Below are 23,595 nucleotides of genomic sequence, written 5' to 3'. Positions count from 1 at the left end.
GAAAGCAATATTCTTCGGAAGTCTGAATCTGACCGTATATTTGAAAGGTTCAAAACATAGACATCAAACTGGAGGTGATTAGCCATGGCAGCAATCAAGGTTGATTTACTGATACCCGGGGGGCCATGAATCAAATACCCTCGCTTCCAAGCCTTGCCAACTCTCTGATACAACTCCTTATTTCAACGAACTTTTTTAAATCATCAATGAGCTTCCTCTTCTGCTCTGGGTCCCTTGTCAACTTCTCAAATGTAGCAGGATGTTCGAGGATAATAAAACTCCATTCACCACCACCATGGCCACACTCACAGCTATAAAGCTTTACCTCCCTTTCTGCTTCTTGTATAGCCTCAGAACGTGATGATACATGAGATAAATAAGAGTCTAGCACAAACTCTTTGAATTTCTTATCAAAGGAAAGCACAAAATATCTTAAATCATCACTGTTCACGTCTTTTTTTGCACATAACTTCCATTTGAGCGTCTTAATTTCCCTAAAGGAATCAATAACCAATTCACCCACTACAATATCAGCGGTTGGTCTCTTTTGCTTAATGGTTTTGCTTACTTTGTGAAATTTTGGTGATGTTGAATCCCTAACAATGGTACGTAGGTAGGTTGTGGCAGCTTCATAAACTCGATTGCAATCTATACCACAGTTCTCTTCAATGATGAGATTGAGTTGAGACATACAGAGACATTTTTCATAGATGGAAAAGAGAAAATTGCAGACTTCTTCAATAATGCGTTCTTTTACTATGGGACTTCCTCAATTACATTCATCCCCACAATAGATCACTGGTTCATTTTTCACCATGAACATACCATTTTTTTTTAATAAATTTCATTATATTACTTTCTCTTTTTCTTTGTCTTTCTCTTTGTCTCTTTTTCTCTAATTACCTCACCGCCATCATAAAAGTAGGGGCCAAAATGAGCATTTGCCCATTTCGCCTAAAAGATGTTGCAAAATGCCCATGTTTTGAAACTATCTAGCAAAATGCTCCTGTTTTGAAACTCAATTTTTAGAAAATCGAGTTTCAATGAAAAACTCGATTTGATGAAAATCGAGTAATGTGAGAAATTTTACATGGAACTCGAGTTCCATGTGTTTTTTTTTTTTAATTTGATTTCACATAACTCGATTTTCTAAAAATCGAGGTTTTCACTGAAACTCGATTTTTTGAAAATTGAGTTTAAAATAGGGTTATTTTGCTAAATAGTTTCTAAACAGTGGCATTTTGCTGGAAAATTTTGGCGAAAGGGACAAATGCCCATTTTGGCCTAAAAGTAGGCATTACATCTTTAAATCTTTCATATTACAAATTTCTCTCATCCTTAAGTTAGCCTCATGATACTCCTCCTGCGTGAGCAAATATGTAAACTTGGAATAAATGAAAAATTATAACACTAAACCTCCAAAAAAAAAAAAGAGCTTCATCACGGTTGTGTGGTGAGGATATTTTATTTCATTATTAACTTATGATGTTTTCTTTGAGATAACAAATATTGATATATTTCATTCTTGATTTCTTTTCGATTCTTCTTCTTCTTCTTCACACACACAAGGGTGGTACTTTTCTATGCTAACTGTTATTTGGTTTTATCACTTCGATATTTTCCAGTAAACCTCAAGGGTACTGCAAAATTGCAAATTGAATTCTGACGCAGCATGAGCAAGCTTTGCATTGCAGTCATTATGAGGAATGATAGAGCTGTGGTTAAAGGAGTTTGGTCTATGTTAATTCCCAGCTGTGCTACTGAGGTAAAAGCCCAGGCAATTCGTTGGGCCTTGATGCTAGCAAAAGAACATAGCAAGTGTCGAATTATTAGTGAGGGATATTGCAAAATTTGCCTGGATGCTCTGAATAAGAAAGATAGCAAGCCCAGTTGGGAACTATTCTCTTTGATCGAAGACAATTTAGCTTTGAGTAAGCAGCGTTTTGTTTCTGGTTTGGCCAATATTCATTTATATATATTGTTTTATTTCTAACTATCAGCAGAAAGATTGCAAGGCCGATACTGTAAACTACAACTGCAATTGACAAACCTTCCTAATGATGATTTGGAGCAAATGCTGCTTAGCTACGAATAATCAATGCGAGAAATTATTCCCTCCTGAGTCCTCTGGCAAAAGCAGGGCAATTCACCTGATTAATACTCAGACTCAGAGCAACAATGAGAAAATTGAAGTAGGCCTTTTATTTTTTTCCTTTCTCGTAAGTCACATTAGAAACAAGAAAATTACAGCAGGCTCCAATTCTCTTCAGTCAAAAGGATCTATTCGGGGGTCATGTTCACTGGCCATCAACATTCCGGTGCACAGGCATGTTGGGCACATCACCTACATATGGAAGATAATTATCACAACTCAGTTTAATATATAGTTAATTAATCTCTGTGTGCAAGTACACAAGCGGGCAATCTGTTGCCTGTATTAAATCTTTTGTTGTAAAGTAGTTGCAGATGTGATTTTTACATTTTGTGTTGGATTGTGCAATTTGTTTTGGTTTATTAGCTGCGAGGTTTCTTGGTTGTAACATGTTATATCTTTCAGTTGAAATGAAATACCCTAGTCATCCCAAAAAAAAGAGTACACAGGTTTGAAAATGCCAATCTATTTTCCACAGATAATCTATATCTGATCAGAGTATATACCTTTCCTGCACCGGAGCAGTTTTGACACCTCTTAGTTGTGGGCACTTGCAAAGGGCGATCAGAAACACTTGATACTGAGAGAGGATCAATGCTCAAGCATACACCGCTTGCAGAGCATCGAGCACAGGCCAAATAACCTGACCATTGGACAACAGAAGATATATTAAACCATTAAATAAGTACAAGAAGAAACATTATGAGTGTTTTCTTTTGGACCCTTCCCCTGCTCCCCTCCCCTCCTTTCCAAAATAAATAAACAATCAATTTGACAGCAAATGGAACAAATGATAATACAAGATCCATGTACTTCTGAAAATCTTGTGGGAGACGAACTGTCCCATAAGCATCTAAAATACATTGCAGCTCAAATACAATATCACACAATGCAATCAGAAATTTAACAGCTGCACTTTCATCACTTTGTATTCAGCAGCAAATTAATTCAATAATGACTCATAAATATGGCAACCCCTCAGACTAAAGGAGACTTTGATAATTTTTCATCATAACAGAACCAGGTCTAACTCAAATTTAAAAAGCTTGTTTGTACCACACTATTCAGCCCATCGACTTATAAAATTTTACTCAACAACTAATGAATGAAGATGAATGTGTTTGGACTGCAACTGTTAAGCAGGGAATTCAACTTCTTTAGACATACAAGAAAATTTCCTCAATTGTAATTTCAACATACCAGTTCCATTGCAATACTTGCATCTTTTCTTCTCTTGTTGCTCTACATTGTTAGCTTCAATTAACATCATGGCTGAAATAACACCCACTGCCCCACCCGAAAAAGATGCAACAATGGGATCAACCTGGCTGATTAAGAAATTAAACAACTGTTATTTAGAACAGTAACCAAGCAGATGTGTCTTTCATCAACACCAAAGTTTTGGTTGCTTCAGACTCAGATTCATAAATTAGGAGAAATGCAACCCTGGTGAATACCTTAACTGCAGAGGCAAATGCATGCTGCGTATGAAATCTTCATATGAGGTGCCACCTAAACCTAGTTTTAGCTCCAGCTGCCATAGAAACAATTTTAGACATTTGATGAGGATCATGGTTAAGCATTAAAAGAACATAAACACCCTTATGGTTTTTTATATTATCTGACCATAATGGTGTGAAACTGAAAATTAAGGATCCACATACACACACGTAAACATAATTAAACAAATGGGTTATTCAAATTTGACAATGAAATATTGATACTTTCTAATTATCATTAAATTGAATGAGAATTGATATAGATGCTCTTATAAACTTACTGTAGGTGCAATCAAACCCCCGAAGATGATTATTCCAGATATAAACGATACGCTAGTCAAGTACAGTTGCTTCAATGTCTTTGGTGTCTACTTCAAAAGAAAAATATAGAAGGTTACCCAACACATTAAAAGATAAATGCCCTAGTAACACAGACCTCACAAGATAGTAAAAATTTGAAGAGATTAAAAACTAAAAAGAATAAAGCATAAGAGCGTGCTGTTCCTGCACACAAGCTTAGAGGATATCCAAGAAATGCATTAGGAAAAATGAATTGACTAAATGATGCACTTGCATTCATACATATCAATAACTACCTAGTTAAGGGGAAAAAAAGCAAATCATAGGATTCTAAACATCTTGTCCCACAACTTCTTCATTGGCATTTTTCTTCTCCATCACCCATAATGAATGTAAAACACAATTTCCAAGGTTAAATTATGGGTGCAAAATTGAGTGTCGACACCACTCTCTCTATTTTCTCTTTGCACCCAAGTTATTTTTCTACAAACCCCACCAAATTTATGATTGATTCTTCCAAGTGCATGTGTTCTATTAGTATGCTCTGTCACGTGAACATCCCAGTGTTCTTTGCACAATCATTTATTCATTTTGAAACTCACCACATAGGGGAGAAAAGGAATGGACGACGGAATGTCTGGCATCTCATTCGCTTCTTCCTCACTGCTCTCGTTGACAACTTTCACATTCTTGATGCGCTGTTGTACTCTCAGTCTCCTTACCTATACAATAATTGATTTTCAAATATTTAGAAAAACAAAAATCATAGAAAATGCAAGAACTAAGATCCTCTAGAGTTATTAGAGTAACTCCACTGTAGAGTTTCTAAAATCCTATCCATCCATTTTGAAATGAGCAGATTGGATTTTTTCCAGATGACATGTCAAAATCCAATCCACTCATATTAAAATGGAGGAATAGGATTTTTAGGAACTCCACAGTCTAGTTACCTAATAACTCTAGAGGATCTTAATTCAAAGGAATTATGCTCTAGCACCAGCAAATAGCTAAAATAAACCACGAGTACTGCTACAGACAAAAAAAAAATTCACAATATTTTTCAAAACAACTAAGTTGATAAGTTTTTATTGGTTCTCATATGGGTTCACTTTTTTACCTACCAATAACAAATTGCCACTTCGGCAGTTATGAAATGTTGTTATGACTCTGGATTTGATGTACTATACACATATACACATTATAGACAACTATTCTACACAGTAGACTGTAACTACCAATAACAAATTGCCACTTCGGGAGTTATGAAATGTTGTTGTGACTCTGGATTGATGTACTATACACATATACACATTATAAGCTAAATGTCACAACTTTTGCCACAACTATCCTACAAGATAGACTGTAACTACATACGTGTAACTTTCACACTTCCACATGAACCTACCATTTTTTCTCTCATAGTCACAGTTTGCCATGTAGACAGTTGTAACAAAAGTTGTGGTGCTAGAATTTTTGCAGACTAAATTGAAGAATTTCATCCAAAAAAAAAAAAAAAAATTACCTCTTCCATGAGGAGAAAGATTTTATTGCGTCTACTCCTTATGTTATCTTGGATTTCCCTTAGCTGCATCTGAACAAAATCCTGAACAGTTTCCGGTCCTTCTATAATACAAAAATTGCTATAAAAAAAAAATTGTATAAGATTTCGTACAACTTTTCATGACTACAAAGAATATCTTATACAAATTTTCTCGGCAACCAAACAGAACATAAAGAAAGATTTGGAAATTTGAATAAAGATTTTAGAATTGAAGCAAACAAACCTGGGGTCGTTGGAGGAGTCCTTTGACGAAGAAGAGGAAGAACAGAGGAATCGAGAGCGTGAACGTGAAGGTGAGGAGGTGGGTTTGAATAGAGCGAGAGGTTTTGGGAATCCATTGGAAGAGTTACAGAGAATGAGGGTTTTGGAGGTATCGAGCTTTGGTGAAAGAAAGTGAGAGTGGAGATGGAGAGCCATTGTTTCTATCTCCTATTCTTCGTTGAATTTCATTTCCTTTTTTAGAGAGAGAGAGAGAGAGAGAGAGTGTGTGTGTGTGAGAGTGAGAGTGAGAGTTTTGTTTAATGGATTTGGTTTGGTTCGGTGGGAATCTACGAGAAAATAGAGTGAGCATCTAAGGCCTGCTTTATATATATATATTCAACGATGTATATAAGGCCACGTCTTACCTTGTAAACCGTTTTCCCGCGAAAGATTTTTTTTTTTTTTTTTTAATGAGAAACCGCGAAAGATTTTTTGTTGACACTTGACTGTTATAGTCGGTATGGATGATTTTTATTTGGATAAGATTTTTTTTGGTAAAATATTATTTTGTCTGGTCTGCAGGAGCAAAATCAAAGAGAAAAAAATGTTCTTTCTCAACGCAATCAATCTCCCAGGAAAGTCTTGCCGTGGAGATTAACTACCTTGAGGAAAACAGACTTGAATGGTTGATGCACAAAGGCTCCTTTTGGTTTTGACAGAGCAAGATTTCATGAGAGAGAGAGGGAATCAATCTACCGGTGCATGCCTACCGTTATAACTCTTCCTCTATTTTCTTCTTGGTTGTTTTCTTTCTTTCCCTCACACTTGTTTCTTTTATATTTTCTGGTATCTCTTTTCGAATTCCTATTTCTTAATTATGGTTCCCGTTGTTGCTCTCTCTTTTGTTCACTGCAAGGTTCTCTTTTTATAGTGCTTACCGTTACCTGATTTTACTGTTTTAGTCCTTAACCTCCTTTGTCTGGTCTGGGTGTACTGGCCGACTACCATTGGTCCGTCTGTGTGCCACCCCCAATCGCCAGACAAAGAAATGTATTTTGTTTGTTTGTCTGCCATGACACTCTTTCCTACTACGGTCTGGGTTCTTTCTCTCTCCCTATCCCTCATGGTATGTACCTAGTGGTTCTAACTTAGCTTGCTTCTTTTGGGTAGTATGTCATCCCAGCAAGACACTTTCCCCAAAAGAGCCTGAGCCGGAACCTCAAAAATAGATTTTTCTCCTCTCCCCACCACCAAACCATGCCCTTTTACCTCTGACCCACAACCTCATCATGCCCTGTATTGGCTGCGTATAGGCCGGTGCCTGGGCCTTGCGTGTGCCTCCCTTCCATGTGTGTCCAAAATCTGCCTGTTGGTCGTTCGCCTGCTGTGGTTTGGAGACTTGCTTCCATAGTCTACCGTCCGTTCCTTTTGACCTTTTATGTGAGCTGCTTTTCGATTTCCTACTCTCTTGAGGAACTGGGCTTTATTTGATACTGGGTCTTACATTTCTTTCGGCCCATTTCTTGATTACCCTCATTTCCTGTCATATTACTCTGTCACTCCTACTGTAATGACTCAATTCTGCTGGGCCTCTTTAGGCCAGCCATTTACTCTTTCCCCCAGTGGCTTGGTATGGCCATTAGTTTTCCTACTTATGGGCTCCTGTGTCCCTTTTGTCTTCCTCTTGGGCATCCTTGGCCTACTTGCTTTCTTTGGGTTTCCTTAACCTTTTTACTAACTCTGCATTCTCATGGGCTTTTACTAACTTCATTAGGCTTCCTTGGTCCAATTATCTTATTCTCATCATTGAAGTTCATGGGCCTGCCATTAACCTCTTACTTTCTTTTTTTGCATTACTTTGGGCCTGCGGTGGTCTTTTCTCACTTTTCTACATCATATATTGCCCATGAGTATGCTATTTCTCTCTTTCCGGGCTTCTTTAAGCCCACTTGCCTCTTCAACGCCCATCTGTTTATTTCATGGGCCTGTGATCCATTATTCCTGCTGCTTAGGCCTAATGGTTTTGCCATCTGTTTGCCAATTCTTTGCTACCCTTGTCGTTGGGCTTTCTTCTTTCTACTTGGATTCTAAAAAATGACCATCAACAAAACTTTATAAAGACTTTTTTTTAATAGTTTAGAGATAAAAATAGGGATATATTTTTTTAATAGTTCAAAGACCAAAAATAATTTTTTTGGTAAAATTTAAAGGCAAGAAATAAAACATTTTCAATATTTTAAGGACAAAAAATGAACTTTTCAATAGTTTATAAAAAGAAAAACAAATTTTTAAAGTTTAGAGATGAAAAACTAACTTTTGATAAAGTTTATAAACTAAAATAGTATTTTATGTTTTTTATTTTATATATTTTTAAATAATAATAGTTTGGTTTAGATTTTCATCACCATGTAGGTTCATCGAATTAGTTTTACACTTTTACATGCAATAATTGTTAAAATTGTTAAAATATTGTTGGGTTTTACATAGATATTGACGTTTTGAACAAAAGTTGTCTAATATTTATTAAATTTATAATTTTGGTGATGTAATAAAGTTTAATTCACTTATTTCAAAATAAGTGGATATGGGATGTTAGGAACTCTAGGGTGAAACTATCCTAAGAATTTTTTATTTTTTGAGAAGATATTCTAAGAATTTTTAAACATCTTAATGCTATCACTCACAGTAACTATCTATGATAGTTTCATGAAATGGTGAATCAACTATAGTGCGAAAGTTATTAGCAATGTTTTAAGTTTCTAAGCTTTGTTTTTAGGTTGTTGTTTTCGCTCAGTCAAGAGAGATTGCAACACATACAGTTGCTCACATAAGTCTTTCTGTTTTAAAAAGAACAATCCTCAAAGAGTCCTTGACTCAGTTTGTGAGGACAGGGCCGGCTCAACGAATTTGGAGGCCCTAGGCGAAAGCTTTAAACGGGGCCTTTTATTATATTTAATTATAAATTCATATATTTTTTTCAATTAAAATTTATTTTTCTTACTTTTTAAGAGGCAAAATTACTAATTAAATTTTTGCATTCAAGTTCCGCTAACATTTCTTTTTCAATTGATAATATAGCTAATTCACTTAATCTTTCTTGTGACATAATTGATCTTTCAAGATTTTGTTTTTTACTAGTAATAAATTTGTCCATAGCTCCTTTTTGAGATTCAATTAGTTCTTCTCTTTGTCTTTTTTTTTTTTTTTTTTAGTTTTTCATATCTAGATGGATATTTTCTAGTAGACATTTGTAATTAAAAAATATTTATGAATAAATGAAACACAATCTATAATAAAAAAAAAAATATTACAATTTAACTAGAATAATATAAATTTAATGTATAAAACAATAGAACCTAGTTTATCAAAATCACAATTGTAGCTTTACTTAATATGATCACTTTACACTCTAAACCTGCACAAAAAAATTAAAATTAATATTAATACAAAGTAAATTATTCTAAATTAATAATTTTGTTATCAATACTCTTTTTTTTTTCTTTTTTTTTTGTGTAGCAATAAACCTTTTTTTTTAGCAAAATGTGTAGGACTTAACTTGATTGGATCCACTAAGACTAGCCCACTAGCAAAATATATAGGACTCAACTTGATTCACTAAGACTAAGACCATCCCACTATCCCTTATGGCTCCATCCCACTAAATCTGATTTCTTAAAATAAAAAAAAAAAAAAAAAAAAAAAAAAAAAAAAAAAACGTGTAAGACTAAAGAAATCTAGAGAAATCTTTAGACAAAACGTGTAATACTTTAGATTTCTTTAAGTGGGTCCGGACCATTCCATTGGCTTCTAGAGAAATCTAAGAGAACAAACAAAAAGAGTTTACTTTACTCTTTACTCTAAGGCCGACACGTGGGTTCCAATTAGCTCAACTGGTAAAATCTTTGATGGTTGTATAAGAGATCTGAGGTTCAATCCCCGCCTACACCAAAAACTGATTGGTGTCTTAGTCTGATGAGAAAGAGCTATCATCAGGAGTGGACGTCATAGGTTGAAAATCTCTCAAAAAAAAAAAAAAAAGCCGGCACTACTTGGACTCTTTACTCAACAGCAATGAGCAAAGCAAACTCCTCTTCAAAAAAAAAAAAAACCAGACACCTAACAGCAAACCATGAAAAAGATGAAAGAGGCAAAAGAGGAGAAAACAAAAAACGAAACTGAAATGAAGATCTGTGAACACATCAAGTCTATTGCCAACACCAATTAATGAATAAATCAACTAAAAAGAGTTTTTTTTTTTTTTTTTTTTTTTTCTCTACCTTTTGTAATCTTTTCTTCTACAAGCTAAAGATTTGGTGATGGGATTAGCTTTCATGTCACTTCAATGTAAGAAACGGGCCTTTTTTTTTTTTTTTTTTTTTTTTTTTTTTTTTTTTTTTTTTTTCTTTTTAAAGATGAGAAACGGGCTTTCTATAATCTTTTCTTTTGCAAGCTAAAGATATGATGATGACATTAGCCTTCATGTCACTTCAGTGTGAGAAACGGGCCTGCCTGCCTTTTTTTTTTTTTTTTCTCTCTCTTCAGATGAGAAAGCAATATTATATAATATGTTATTGCTATCTGGGGCCCTCTTACAGGTGGGGGCCTTGGGCGGTGGCCTATAGGTTCAACCGGCATTGTGTGAGAAACATCATTCCCTCTTTTCTTGTTGAATAAACATTGCAGATTAAAAAAAGAAAAGAAAATTTTAGTGCGAAAGTTCATCCATAATTGTGGCATGTGAGCCTAATGGCTAGGATTTTGGTACTCAAAAACATTTTATGAATTCAAATCTCTCATGTTGTCAAGTATTAGCCTCCAAGAGCGATGGGACAGTGGCTTAAGCTCAACTGGATTTTCTTTTGGCTATCATGCTGCACAAAGTGAAGAGTATTTTCTTTGATGGGTGATTTCTTCATTATTATCTTGAATTATGTTGAAATATTTAGTGAAGGTCCATATAGAGACAATTCCTTCTGATTTTTAATTTGTTTTTCTAACAATATGGCTAATGATCATAAATGACTTATAGAATGGCTTCAATTAATAAGATAAACAAGATAGCTTTTCAATTTCATATTCAAAATATGAAAAAAAAAAAAAAAATATTTACATCATTCAATAGCAAGGCCAAGAACTTTTCATCTTTAAAAATTGAAAATTGACAAGCATAATGCAACTAACATGAAAAACAACAAAATAACAACAAAGGGAGAAAACCAAGTGCTAAAACCTCCATATTCTTCATAAGGATCATCTTCCCAGTCCATGGCCTCTTTGCTGTACTTTCTTCCCCCAGCACTAATTGCTCCATTTTCTCTTTCAGCTGATCTAATATGAGATAAAATGTGAGGAAAAACCTTCTTATATGACTCTTCTCCAATCAATAGGTCCGAATGACCAAAGCCCTCCACTACAACTCTTTCATGTCTAAAACCAGGCTGGTGTAACTTCATGTACTTGTTAGCAAGAAAAGAAGTCTTTGGAGTTGCAAGGATAGTCCGTCCTCCGGAAATATAAAGCGTAGGGAGTGTCATTCTCTCAGGATGGATCAAATATGAGTTGTTTCCTTTGCTGTCAACGATGTTACCAGCATTGCAGATTTTTCTAAGGTGGGGAAATGCTGCCATGGGAAGCATTGTCACATTTTCTTTATTTAACCAGTAGTGCATGCTGGGGCTTAGGTTTTCATGCCAAAATGCGTTTCCAAATAGACCAGAAAAAAGCTCACACTCATTGCAGGTGCATCTCTCATACCGTGGAATCATAAGGGCAATGGACTTCAAGAGCCGATGACGCAAACTAGACTTTGATGTTTCCAACATAGGCAGAATTTTATTCTTCCCTAGTATGACCATTGATACCTGCACGGTGAATTGAAAGACCTTCTTAGGCTCAAGGAGAAAGAGTTTTATACAAAATTGTGCTATATCATGTTATGTCTTCATAAGACCTAGACATCTTATTTATTTACTTTTTATTTGTTTGTCTCTTGTTATTTGTTATTTTTATTCTGATAATTATAATTGGCTGAACATATTAGCAAGTTTGAGTCAATCAAATTCTGTATATTTTCTTGGAAACTAAATTTCATTACAAGAGAGAGAAAGAGAGCTTACGGGGAGCAGAGGAAGCCACATTTTAAACATGGATAAAGTATTTAGTTTGAAGAACATTGAAGTGTTGGTGCAAGACAAAGAAGCTATATTGGTTGCAGAGACATGCCCTCCCATGAGAGCAATATGTATGACTAAGCCTCCAACACAATGTGCAACAACATGTATCTTTATGCGATGCCCATGCAATTCAAGGATCCTATTTATTGCTGCAACAGAAAGAAATAAAGTGAGAACTGGAAAGACATTAGAGGTTAGTAAGAATTGATTTCAAGTGGGGTATATTTCTATATTCTTTACCAGCAGGGACATCAAATCTTCCAATATCTTCAATTGTGAAGTTGTTTAAAGGATTCAGTGGGTGCAACCTTGGTTGCAATAGCCATATTTCATGTCCTTCTTCCAGTAAAGTTCTGACTAGATCATTTGGTTCTGTTGGCAACCAGTAACTGTCAGAAGAATACCCATTAAGAAGGAGAACTGGGTATAATTGTTTTGGTCCTTCAAGCTTTGAGGAATTATGGGTGCATTTCCATTGCCTGCAACTGATAGTAAATCCATCCTCTGCATAATAAGCAGGAAGGACACAGATTAGAAACTTTAAGTAATACAGCAAAGTAAAAGAAATAACATGAACTCTAAGCTCCATTAGCATTTTGGTGATCAAGTAAAATCACGAAGTTGAGTGTACAGTTCAATGGTGGGGTATTTCTTCTTCCATCAATTTATCTAATTTTTTTAGCTTGAAAGTGCATTTCATGAGTTCTTAATTTACATGTTGGTTGGTAGAATTTAAATGAATATCCCTTAGTTCTATCATCTATGTAGTCTTTTGTTTCTGATTATGATCATTGATTCTCCTGAGACTGCATTGTATACTGACATCAACTCTGAGTAGATTTAGATTCCTTATACCTGTTTTAATTTCATGGAGAGTGCTGCTTGGATAAAATTTATGATACAAATCTTTTGGGGGGAAGTCCTTGTGGCTCCCTTGTGGTTTCTGTACAAAATAGGTTCTGTAGAGTGTGTATAATAGATGACATATGAACCTTCCTTTGTTGTTTCCTCTAAGGCTTATCAAGCTCTTTAGAAGCTCTACCATGGAGACACTGAGCCTGCCTTTTAGAAGCATCATTTCTTCCTTGGAATTGTTCTCAGCAACTTTCTTAAAGATCACATGCAATGTTGTTGACTCCCTCCAAGCATATAATGCAAAGAGAAAAGGATTCATTATCTTTCTTCCCTCGAGAATATATCTGCATGATATGGAATTTATTGATTCTCTCATATAAGCAAAGAAAATGAACAAGAAATTTACTTTATACTAAAACTTTCTCATACCTCGAGCCAGAAGAACCTGCAAGGAGGAGATGATAATGCATATACTGCGTGTAAGGAGTTCTGTAATCTACTTCACACAAACTTACTTTTCCATCTATGATATGTAATTTGTCCCTCTCAATGGCTTTTAATTCCACATATCCACCAACTTTGCCTCTTAGAAGAGGATGACAATCACTGAGGCCCTTCTGTTCTTGAGCATTCATCTTCACTTTGAGAAAAACTGTGCATTGCATACCCCCCACATAACCCCTCATGGTTTCTTCAAATGTGACAACTGATCTCTGATCACTCTTTACATTCTTATTTGAGACAGAATGTGGATTCTGAGAAGCAATTTCAATATTCTTGTACTTGAGAACATCCTTTACAAGGTGCCTACTTACATACTCAGCCGCAGATGCGATGGTAAGAGATGGGTTTATGCCAACAGAACATGGGATTAGAGAACCATCGCAGACATAGAGGCCTTGGTGTACCATGACTGAAGACTCTGGGTCAAATACTTGGCCACTGGGGTTGCAAACACCATATGAAGGATCTGATGATGCATTGCACCCACCTAAAAGATGGACAGATGTGCTTCGGTACCTTGATAAGAAGAGGATTCCTCCTAATTTCTTAGTGAGCTTTTGAAAGGCTTTGACTATTTGTGGGAGTAAAGGATCATGGGGTGGACTAAAGCAAATTCTGTTCTTGTCCTTGTCCCACATAATCTTCCCGTCACTGTCATCATAACCCATTGCATTAAGAGCAATAGCTTGGCATGCTTTAAAACCCAAAATATGTCTTATCTTTTCAATGATCCCATGAAACAACCAGTGGCCAGTTGGCCAACCATAACTTACAATTCCTTTAAACAGCAGGTGTGGATAAGCTGTTGGAAGTACAGCACTCTGTGCCAATAGAAAAACGGTGTGTCAGAAAAGTCCACAATGAAAAAGAATGTTTATAGTTCTACATTCATACATTTCTATGTATGCAAAACATTTTTGGATACTAAGAGATTGTATGCTTATAGAGATTTTCTAGAGCAAAGACCTAGACTGCGTGGCCGCTTAAAACTATATGACCATACCAGTTAAGGCCATTTATCATTGGAGTATGGATTGTGGTCTATTAGTATCACCTGAATCCGATGATCAAACCATATCATGACAAGTAATTAAGATGAAGGGAAACCCAGTTAGAAGTACAGTGCATTTAGTTTTTAAGTTTTTAGACCTGGATTGTGAATCCCAATGAAGATGTGTAAGAAGAAGAGATGGATGGCCCTGGCCGTTCTTGGAAAGGTATCTTTGAGAGTTGCTTTCTGTCTAATCCGAAAGAATTCAAGGGTGCTGGGCTTCCAGCAAGACAGACTACAGTATTCCCATTACAGCTGAATCCAGAGCCAAGTGCATCCGAAAGTTTTAATCCTCTCATTTGTGACTGGAAAAGTGTTTCAGTTGTGCCTAAAACTCCAGCTGTTGAACAATATAAATGGAACTCGTTAAAAAATGTTTGTTTTAAACAAAATTTCTACGAAGTACACACTATTTATAGCTACTGCTTTGTACCTGAGAGGACTACAAAATCACTGGTTATATAGTCAATCTCATTCAAGTAAACACGCCATCTTCTCTTTTTGCTATTTTTGCCTTCTTGGCAAGTATCATACGGGTTTTTAACTACATACTGAGCTTGACATTCTGTTCTAATGTCACATCCTGCCTGCAACATAAAGAAACTTCGATTTTAAAAGGGAAGTTAACATACAGAACTATAGAAGTGAATGAGAAACAGTTTGGACAACCCAACAAATATTACTTCATATTATTCCATATAGCATTTGAAAATACAAAACCATTACATAGGATCAGATACCGGATTTAAAAGAAAATGAGCTGCTCTAATCTCTTACCACCATTTTGGTTTTGGCCTTCCGGCCTCAAAATCTGAGAAGCAATTTTATATCCATGGAACTTTCTTGACCCAAGTAAATTAAAATATAATTTATTAACAATATAAGAAGTGATGGAAAATATGCCTGGATTGCTGAAACTAGATAATTTTTGTCTGTAGAACTTTTGGCATCATAAGGACAACCAGAAAGACAGTTTCCACAGGCCACACAGCTGCCCATTCGTTGAGGTGTCTTTGAATTAGCCATTGGCTCTTCAAGATCAAAATTTATGCTTAGCTTCACTGAAGTCTCAAAACATTGTTCAATCTGTTCTTCAGCTATTTCTCCAAAGACTTTCACAGCAGGAAACTGGATGGGAACACTTTGTATTCTCAGCATGGCAGCAGCAGAAGCTTCACAGATATCCCAATCCCTTTCCCAATCTTTTGGCCACTTTGGGTTCCTTCTAGCACGAACTGGGGTTGGCACTGTCACTCCTGCATTCACAAGTGAACCTCCACCAAGCCCACAGGCCACTACTGCTAAAGAGTCATTTTGTTCATGTACCTATATTCTCATCAAATACACACATAAATTCATCATCAACACTGAAGTCTATAGTTAAGAAACCAAAGATGTTTTAATCAAATTTTGGACTCATATGACTACCACTTTTTTTTGCCTCTACAGGCCCAATGTGCTCAAACAAAATCCATTCCATTTCAAGGTTAAGTTTATATCTCCAACTATGTAAAGTGTCCCTTAAATGACACGACAGTCTATATGCTTTTAAATTTGTAATGTCTACTAATCTAAGCCATGAAATGGATCTATATTTCAAATGAAAATGATCATTTTCCCAATTGGTTTTGGTGGAACCAATCTATATAATTTAATTATTAGACTAAATTGTAATTTACACATTTAAAGTTTAGAGTAATTTTAATGTTACCCCTTAAAGTTTCAAAATTTTGATCCGCGCCCACAAGTTACATAGCATTTAGATTTGGGATTCTTTTACTTCATTACTCCAAATGCACAACCGGCAATCTCCTCTCATTTTCTTAGAAAATCAAATTTTTCTCGGCAAACAAACATCAAAAAAGCTACTTTGCATCTCTTTGTTTGATTCCCGAGAGAAGCAAAGCAAAATTCAAAATAGAATGATTCCGGTGAAATTAAGAACCGAAAAAGAGAGTGATTCTGGTTTTACAAGTGACGTTATAAATAATTTAATTAATAATTTTAAAATTGTAAAAATTAAAAATAACTTATCGTATTATTTACTAACAATTTTAAATGAGTTTTATACTTTATAATAAATATAAATGGGTAGGACAAAAAAAGTATAAACAATTAAATTAACATTACAAAAAATAATGACAACGAATATAACTTTTTATTTTTATTTTTATTTTTTATAACATAATTAAGAATACATAATTTAATTGAACTTCCCTCAACGTAGGATTGATATATTTTTCTTGTAAAAATCTATTCTAAAATAAAAAGGAGTTAAATTAGATGTTAATGACTTAAAACACAAACTATTCTTTAATATTTAATAAATAAGTTATATATCATTTCCAATTAATACTAATTTATTATCATACAAAAAAAAAAGGAGAAAATTAGTAAAATACATTCAATGGCACATGGCTGGTTGCCATGCATTTAGGTGCATCACCCAAAGTCCCCAATTCGCATGTAAATGCAATCGGTATTAATTCACAGACTGCCATCTTTCAAACTACTCCACTATTTTATTTTATTTTTCTTTACTTTTGTTGTCTTTAAAATGTAAACCTCAAATTATTATACTAGTATATTTGTATCTTTTTTCTTAAACCCACCCATTGTTAGTGTTTTATGACTTTTGTCTCATTCGATCTCTCTCTCCCTCCGAACTAGTTCATAACCTAAAGGCTAAAACCAAAAATTCTTCCTTTTGACTCTTTTAAGCACCACATTTCTCACTTTGCTTCTCCCACCTTTTTAAATCTTATTTTACCCACAAATTTTAGATTTCCTCAAATCTCATCTTACTCACAACCAGCAACCATGTTACCTTCAATGAGAGATAAGCACCAACTTTGCCGTCAAAATGAGGAAGATTTCTATTTATTTTGCTCAATTTATTGAAATTGTTGAAAATCGATTTAACAGTCCCAGTTCATGATTTTCACGGTTTGACTGGCGGTTTCTGGTTAAACTTACTTTTTCTTTTAATTTCCGGTTTTGGTAAGAATCGAAACATATTAGTGTCTGGTTCTTGGTCAAACCAACTGGTCCGGTTTGACTTTTATTTAAATTTGATTATATATTTAAATTTGATTAATTTTTTTTCTCATATATATAGTAAAACCATTATTATTTTATTTTTTATTTTTTATCCTCAAAAGTCTATGAATTTTTACTTATTTTTATATTATCAATAAACTACAAATACTTATTTGATATTTGGTATCATTTCAACATATACGCTTCAATATTAAATCTATAAGTAAAAAATATAATTTATATATAACTAAATCGAGCTTTATATTCATGAACTTGTTCACGAATACATTATTATATTTGAGTTTGACTAACTTAATAGTTTAGTTGAAACTTAAACTTGAGCTTGGCTTGTTTGCTTAACAAAAGAATATAAACTAGCATTTTTTTTAACTAAACTTAAGTTATTTATAAACAACTTGTTTCATTTACCACCCTAAGAAAAATTGAAAAATGAAAAGAAAGATAAGTGGAAAAAACTATAAAAAAAAATTTACGCTATTTATTTTATTTAGATGCCACTTTATCAGAAATAGAAGAACTTAAATCAAAAGCCTAACCTCATAATGCTGATAACATTTTGAAATTTTAGAAATTGAAATTAAAATTATTCCGAATTTTAGAGGTGTAAATTATAATCTTTTTCCAAAAAAAATACTACATTAATGTAGAGAGGGATTGTCTTAACATGTCTCTTTGGGTTAGTTGTTTATAAAATTAAACTTTCAAAAAATACTCCTAAATTGAAGGTTGTATTTTTGAAAGAACAATTTTACAAGTCAAAGTTTTTTGTTTAAAAAAAAAAAATTGGATGGTCAGTAAAGGAGGAGGTGACGTTCGAAGAGAGACAAATATAAAATATTATAAAAAATGCATTAATTATAGTTTGAAATTTGGTATAGCATGTGAAAAGAGTTGATTCTCCTAATTAAACACTTATATAATATTGGTTTGATTTTATTTTGAGAACAATCATATTGTTCTTAAATTGTTTTTAGCACAGATAACCAAAAATGACTAGCTAAAGACGCCATCATTATAATAAGAAGGCGAAAGTATCTAATTTGTTTTTCTATTTTACATGATTTTGGTGGATGGTCTTACAGAGTCAAAACATAAGTGGATGGTCTTACAGAGTAAGTGGATGGTCTTACAGAGTCAAAACATAAGTGGAAGAGTCAAAATATAAGTGGATGCTCTTACAGAGGCAAAACACACCTCTTGTTTAAAGAGTCAAATAACACCGATAATATAAAAAGTAAGCTCAACAAAAGCATAGAATGATTGATAAAGACAACATTCAGCTAATTAATGTGGGAGCGGTATTTGTCCATCACATGACTCAGGAGTCAGGACAAATCAACCTTTGGTATTTGAAAAAAGTGGACTCTTTCAGCTAATTAATGTGGGAAAGGTCAATCTTTAAACTTTAATGACGTTGAAAAAGAGAGAGAAAGAAGAAACTACAGTTACGAAATAGTATTGGTCTTGTTTGAAGTAAGATAGTGATTTTGATTGGGTAGAATTTATTTTATTGAAATTGAAAATTGAAAATATTATAGTAAAATAATTTTTAAATGTGTAAATAGTATCGTGTGATTCATTTTTAAAAGTTGTTGAAAAGTAGAATTTGTGGGTCCGTAAACAGTACACGGATGCTCTGTTCACAGAAAAATAGTCAAAAGTTGCAGTTACTGTTCATGAACAGTAACCGTAATTGCTCAAGTCCCACTGAAACGCAGCTTGAAAAAAAAAAAAAAAAAAGTGACAAACACAAAACTCAAAACGTGTATCCAAACTCCACTATTATTGAGAGTTGGATTCATTTATGATTTCAAGATTTTATTTTTTTGAGAAACAAACATATACGCAAGAAAGGGGGGAAATATTAGCAGCCTAGGACGTGCTGGTGGGGGCGGAGTGATTAGAAACCATGAGGGGAAATGGTTGAAAGGTTATGCTAGATCTCTTGGTAGCACCAACAGCTGTGTGGCTGAGCTATGGGCTGTGAGGGATGGTCTTTTACTTGCTAAGGATATGGGGCTGCACAACATCATTGTAGAGCTGGATGCATTGAGTGTTGTATTACTCTTAAACAATAATACCAACAACTTGACTTTGGAACCTTTGCTTAATGATTGCAAGAACCTAGTGAAGGAGTTCCCCAACATGCAGATAAAGCACATATATAGGGAGGCCAACCAATGTGCAGATGCAATGGCCAAAATGGGCGCAAACAATGTAAACTCTTTTGTTGTTTTTTTGAATGCACCGTCTGTGGTGGAAAGAATCCTAGCTAATGATAAAGCTAGCTTGTGTTGTAACAGACTTATTTGTTCCTAGTTTTTTTAATGATATTTCCTTATTGACCAAAAAAAAAAAAGGGGGGGGGGGAAATGAATATAATTTCAGGATCTTGTTTGAAATGAATAGATAATAAAAATCTTAAGAAAGGTTTGTCCCTTAATTAAAACAAGCACAAACAAGAAAAAGAATAAAAACCTTTGTATTTATCACTTCTAAGTTCTAACTTTGATTTTTATTTTTTATGATATCAAGATTTTGTTTGAAAGGAATAGATATACTGAATAAAATTTCAAAGAAAAATTAATTCCTTAATTAAAATAAGAATAAACAGAAAAATAAAAATAAAAATCTTTCGACGTATCACTTCTAAGTTCTATAACCCTCTTTTTTTTTAACTATGTAGAGTCGTATATAGTCTCCAAACACTTGAAAAGGCCATTCTTGAGCTGTGTTCAAGGCCTTCTTTTCTTTGCTGCTCTTCACCATTGCTATGGTGAAGATTGGTGAGAGTAAAGCATAGCATAAATCAAATTTCTAAAATAATACAACAAATAATAAAGCAAGAGGTAACGTGCAGTATGTGATTTGAGCAAAATTAACTCATTTTTTTGATGGACGAATAATTGATGGAATGGGTTGGCACACTTAAAGTATCCATATTATTTCTCAAAAAAGAAAAAAAAAAAGGTATCCATATTATTCTCTAAAGTATTATTGTGTGTTCTCATGGTTTTCATGTTTACGTAGAGCATATAAAAAAAAACAGAAAATAACCTGGAATAGAGCATCTTCTGGACCAAATCTGAGGCCTAATTTCTGGCTCTCCATCCTCACATTGGACATGATCTTCAAGCTATCAGTTGGGAAATCCTGAGCTTCCCATCTCTTGCCTTTCTCTAATAAACACACCTTAATTCCTGCCATTGACATCCTACATGTAGCAACAGAGCCACCATAACCAGACCCAACAACAACTGCATCATAACCATCTTCTTCTCCATCATCATCACCAACCCTTTCTACTAAGTCTAGCTCTCCTTGTCTCTTCATTTTTCTTCTCTATATCTAAATCAAAGATTCTTGACCCTGAGCTTGAAACAATAATAAATACACTAACACATTCAAAGTTTAATCAGTTTGAGATGGATTTTCAAGTCACAGAATAGATTGCCTAATCTATGTTATATATATACAATAAATATACATAGACAAATATCCAAAACTAACTTAAATTTTAATTTGTCAAACAAAGCGGCTAGGGGGCCATGATGATGATGCCCCGCACCACCATTATCTATTCTCTCTTGCGACGCAACTGAGCTAGTCTTATTATTATTATTATTATTATTTGGAAATTCAAAGTCTTATATTTATTTATTGGACTATTATGTTTAAATTGTATTATCAATGTGATTTACATTGATAGTGTACAACATTGTTACAATAATAACATATTTGATACTATCAAGATTGATTTTTATTTTTATTTTTTATGAGTAAATAATTAGTTAATTTTATGGTAGAGTTGAACCAAGTAACATTGCAAAGGCATAATGATAGTAGGGTCGGGATATCCCCGCCCTCCAAATCGGATGTGAAGGTATCCCCTTAGCCAACTCTCTACAAGGGAATCTCCACTCGCTGCTTCCCCTAATATCCTCCCTTTACCACATCATGGGGGTTTACCAAGCCACCCACTTGAGAAGCTAGTTGCCAGAAAGAAGTGACGAGGAAGCGAACTGGGTTGGGCCAACATTGATGAAAAAATGACAAAATCAAGGGAGACTGGAAAACATCTTTCGTTTTCCCCCCTTCATCGGCCCTTGCCGACTTCCTTAACAAGCCCTCGAGCCTACCCTTCTTTTATTTATTCAATTAGGGCGAATACCTTGTAATCGAATTTTCTCTTGAAAGATATGCTACTTCCTGGTCGAGCTATCTTGTAACGGTCTCTAGGGCCTTTAGTCGAATTGGTCTTCTTTCCTGTAGTAGTTCATTTGATGAGTTCATCGCACAATTTGAGTTTAACATAGAAAGGGCTTTTTCAACTTACTCTACTTCAGCGGACCGTTAGCAGGGTGTCGCGGTTTATGGCTTGAAGGACTTAGCACCATGAGAAGTGGTATCAGAGCCACAGCTTAGGCCAAGCCATGGCTTGTGGGAAGAACCCGTAGGCTAGTGCCATTGAAAAGGCTTGACGAGAGCGGACTCGTAATCGTGTGGACGCCTTGTTACACAACTGAAGGGACAGAGTTCCCCTTTCTCTAATAATAAGGTTAGCTTGTTTGTCTTCGGGTTTTCAAGTTGGATATCACCATATACTAGTGCTAGTGCGGGAGAAAGCCTTTATGGAAGAGGAAGGGATCATTGAGGGCATCCCCAGTCTTACAGTGCATTCATGCAGCAAGATTAAGATTGAATGGACATAGAGGGAACAAGGTCTAGTTAAGTTTTTAGGGTGAAAGCCTCTCGAAAAAAGCTTAGCCATTTCCGAGCAACACAAGGCAGGCTAGAAAGGCGAGAGGAGTAAATCTTATATTGATGCTATCAAGATTTACATTTATAAAATGTGTATAATGTTGTACACATTTTATTAGTTTATAATGTAAATTTCACAAATAAGTCTTATATTGATAGTACAATGTAAACTAATTTTTTTAGTTTTCCTTATTTCTTAACATAGCTGTAAATTATGAATAGACTAAGGGGGCATGACTCATGAGTCATGCCCACGCATATGGTTATTTGCTAAAATGGGCATACAATTGAAAAGCAAGTATATATATGATTGGAGGAAATTTCCATCCCTCTTCTTTCATATAATATATACGTTTTTTTTTTTTTTTTTTTTTTTTCGAGAGAGAGAACACATCAAACTTTATTAAGAAAAACCAGTAATGTCGTCTTGGACTACAGAACTTATGAGTGGTGGAACATCCTCCATCCACACCAAAAAATCTGAGATATAAAGAGCATGTCTTACTAACTTATGCGCAACCTTATTACCCCCTTTCTTTACGTGAGAGTAAAGTAATTAATTAAAAAAACTAGCATTAAATCTAATATCCTCCATTAACAAACCATTCGTGGAGAGGTTTGTGCTGTTATTGATCAACGCCGTAGCCAACACCAGCAAATCTGACTCCAAGATGCCACTGTGAATTCCCACCTATGTTGCAAAGGTCAATGTTGTTGAAGCTGCCATGGTCTCAATCTCCAAAGACGTGTATAGTTGTGGTAACTGTTTAGCCATTGAGGCCAAAACAATACCATACCATTTTTGTCTCGGATCACCACGCCTATGCCTAATTTTTTCTGGTCTTTGAATGTAGCACCGTCACAATTAATTTTCACCAATCCTTATGATGGAGGATGCCATCTGGTCTGAGAGGGAGTAGCTGTAACCCGTGGATATGGTGGCATAGGAATAGTCTATGCAAACTTGACGAGACGGTCTCTTGCCGTTGTAGCAATCTAATGAGAACTAATGGAGGTTTTGTTCAAACGTAGCAAGTTCCTTTGAGTCCAGATCAGCCAGGCTGAGGTGAAGAAGAACTCCAGTTCTCGCTGGTTGGTTATGAGCCATGATAATAACTCCTTGAAGTCTACAAAGGTGTGGTTTCTTTGCATTGCCACTGCATATCATCCTTCCAAATCACATCTAATTCTCAGCAAGACCACATAGCATGGAGTGCTAACTCTAAAGCTTGTTTGCAGTGATCATAGCTCAAGTTGTTAATGATCGTTCAACGCACCAGATTCTCCTTTATGGGCAGAGAGTTACGGCATGCCCTCCACATCAGGGTTTTGATTTTGTTGGGAACTTGGACAAACCAAATTGTTTTCCATAGATGTCTTTCTTGCGCCCTTTGCTCCTCTTCAACCTCAAATTGATCTTCAACTTTCAAGAACCTATACCCGAACTTGGAAGTATAAATGCAATTGTTTGTGAAAGG

The 23,595-nt window shown here is 34.8% G+C and overlaps 2 protein-coding genes across 2 annotated transcripts; both read right to left on the bottom strand.

Annotated features, from left to right (window-relative positions):
- Positions 1-1,953: 1,953 nt before the first annotated feature.
- Positions 1,954-6,061, bottom strand: LOC115954285 (protein ORANGE-LIKE, chloroplastic). The gene is made up of 8 exons (XM_031072201.1): positions 5,736-6,061; positions 5,474-5,591; positions 4,554-4,673; positions 3,933-4,019; positions 3,610-3,686; positions 3,353-3,480; positions 2,659-2,795; positions 1,954-2,344 (listed from the first exon to the last, which is right to left on the bottom strand). Exons 1-8 carry the CDS (start codon positions 5,927-5,929, stop codon positions 2,267-2,269), a joined length of 939 nt encoding a protein of 312 aa, XP_030928061.1. The 5' UTR covers positions 5,930-6,061; the 3' UTR covers positions 1,954-2,266.
- A 4,796-nt stretch (positions 6,062-10,857) lies between these two features.
- On the bottom strand, positions 10,858-20,742 carry LOC115952015. The gene is made up of 9 exons (XM_031069116.1): positions 20,414-20,742; positions 15,200-15,622; positions 14,730-14,883; positions 14,395-14,636; positions 13,171-14,066; positions 12,879-13,085; positions 12,127-12,275; positions 11,830-12,035; positions 10,858-11,574 (listed from the first exon to the last, which is right to left on the bottom strand). Exons 1-9 carry the CDS (start codon positions 20,687-20,689, stop codon positions 10,858-10,860), a joined length of 3,270 nt encoding a protein of 1,089 aa, XP_030924976.1. The 5' UTR covers positions 20,690-20,742.
- Between the last annotated feature and the right edge of the window lie 2,853 nt (positions 20,743-23,595).

The sequence above is a fragment of the Quercus lobata genome, chromosome 7, assembly GCF_001633185.2.
Source record: "Quercus lobata isolate SW786 chromosome 7, ValleyOak3.0 Primary Assembly, whole genome shotgun sequence".
Lineage (NCBI taxonomy): Eukaryota > Viridiplantae > Streptophyta > Magnoliopsida > Fagales > Fagaceae > Quercus > Quercus lobata.
The sequence above is the reverse complement of the archived record's forward strand: the minus strand, read 5'-3'. Positions and strand labels throughout refer to the sequence as shown.

Excerpts from the sequence above, each read along its gene's own strand:
- LOC115954285 (XM_031072201.1), bottom strand. The coding sequence starts at position 5,929 with ATGGCTCTCCATCTCCACTCTCACTTTCTTTCACCAAAGCTCGATACC. Across the intron at positions 5,592-5,735 it reads GACTCCTCCAACGACCCCAG|CAATTTTTGTATTATAGAAG; the intron begins GTTTGTTTGCTT and ends TTTTTTTTATAG. Across the intron at positions 2,345-2,658 it reads ACTGCTCCGGTGCAGGAAAG|GTGATGTGCCCAACATGCCT; the intron begins GTATATACTCTG and ends TTCCATATGTAG.
- LOC115952015 (XM_031069116.1), bottom strand. The coding sequence starts at position 20,689 with ATGAAGAGACAAGGAGAGCTAGACTTAGTAGAAAGGGTTGGTGATGAT. Across the intron at positions 15,623-20,413 it reads CAGAAGATGCTCTATTCCAG|GTACATGAACAAAATGACTC; the intron begins GTTATTTTCTGT and ends ATGAGAATATAG. Across the intron at positions 14,637-14,729 it reads TGATTTTGTAGTCCTCTCAG|CTGGAGTTTTAGGCACAACT; the intron begins GTACAAAGCAGT and ends ATTGTTCAACAG.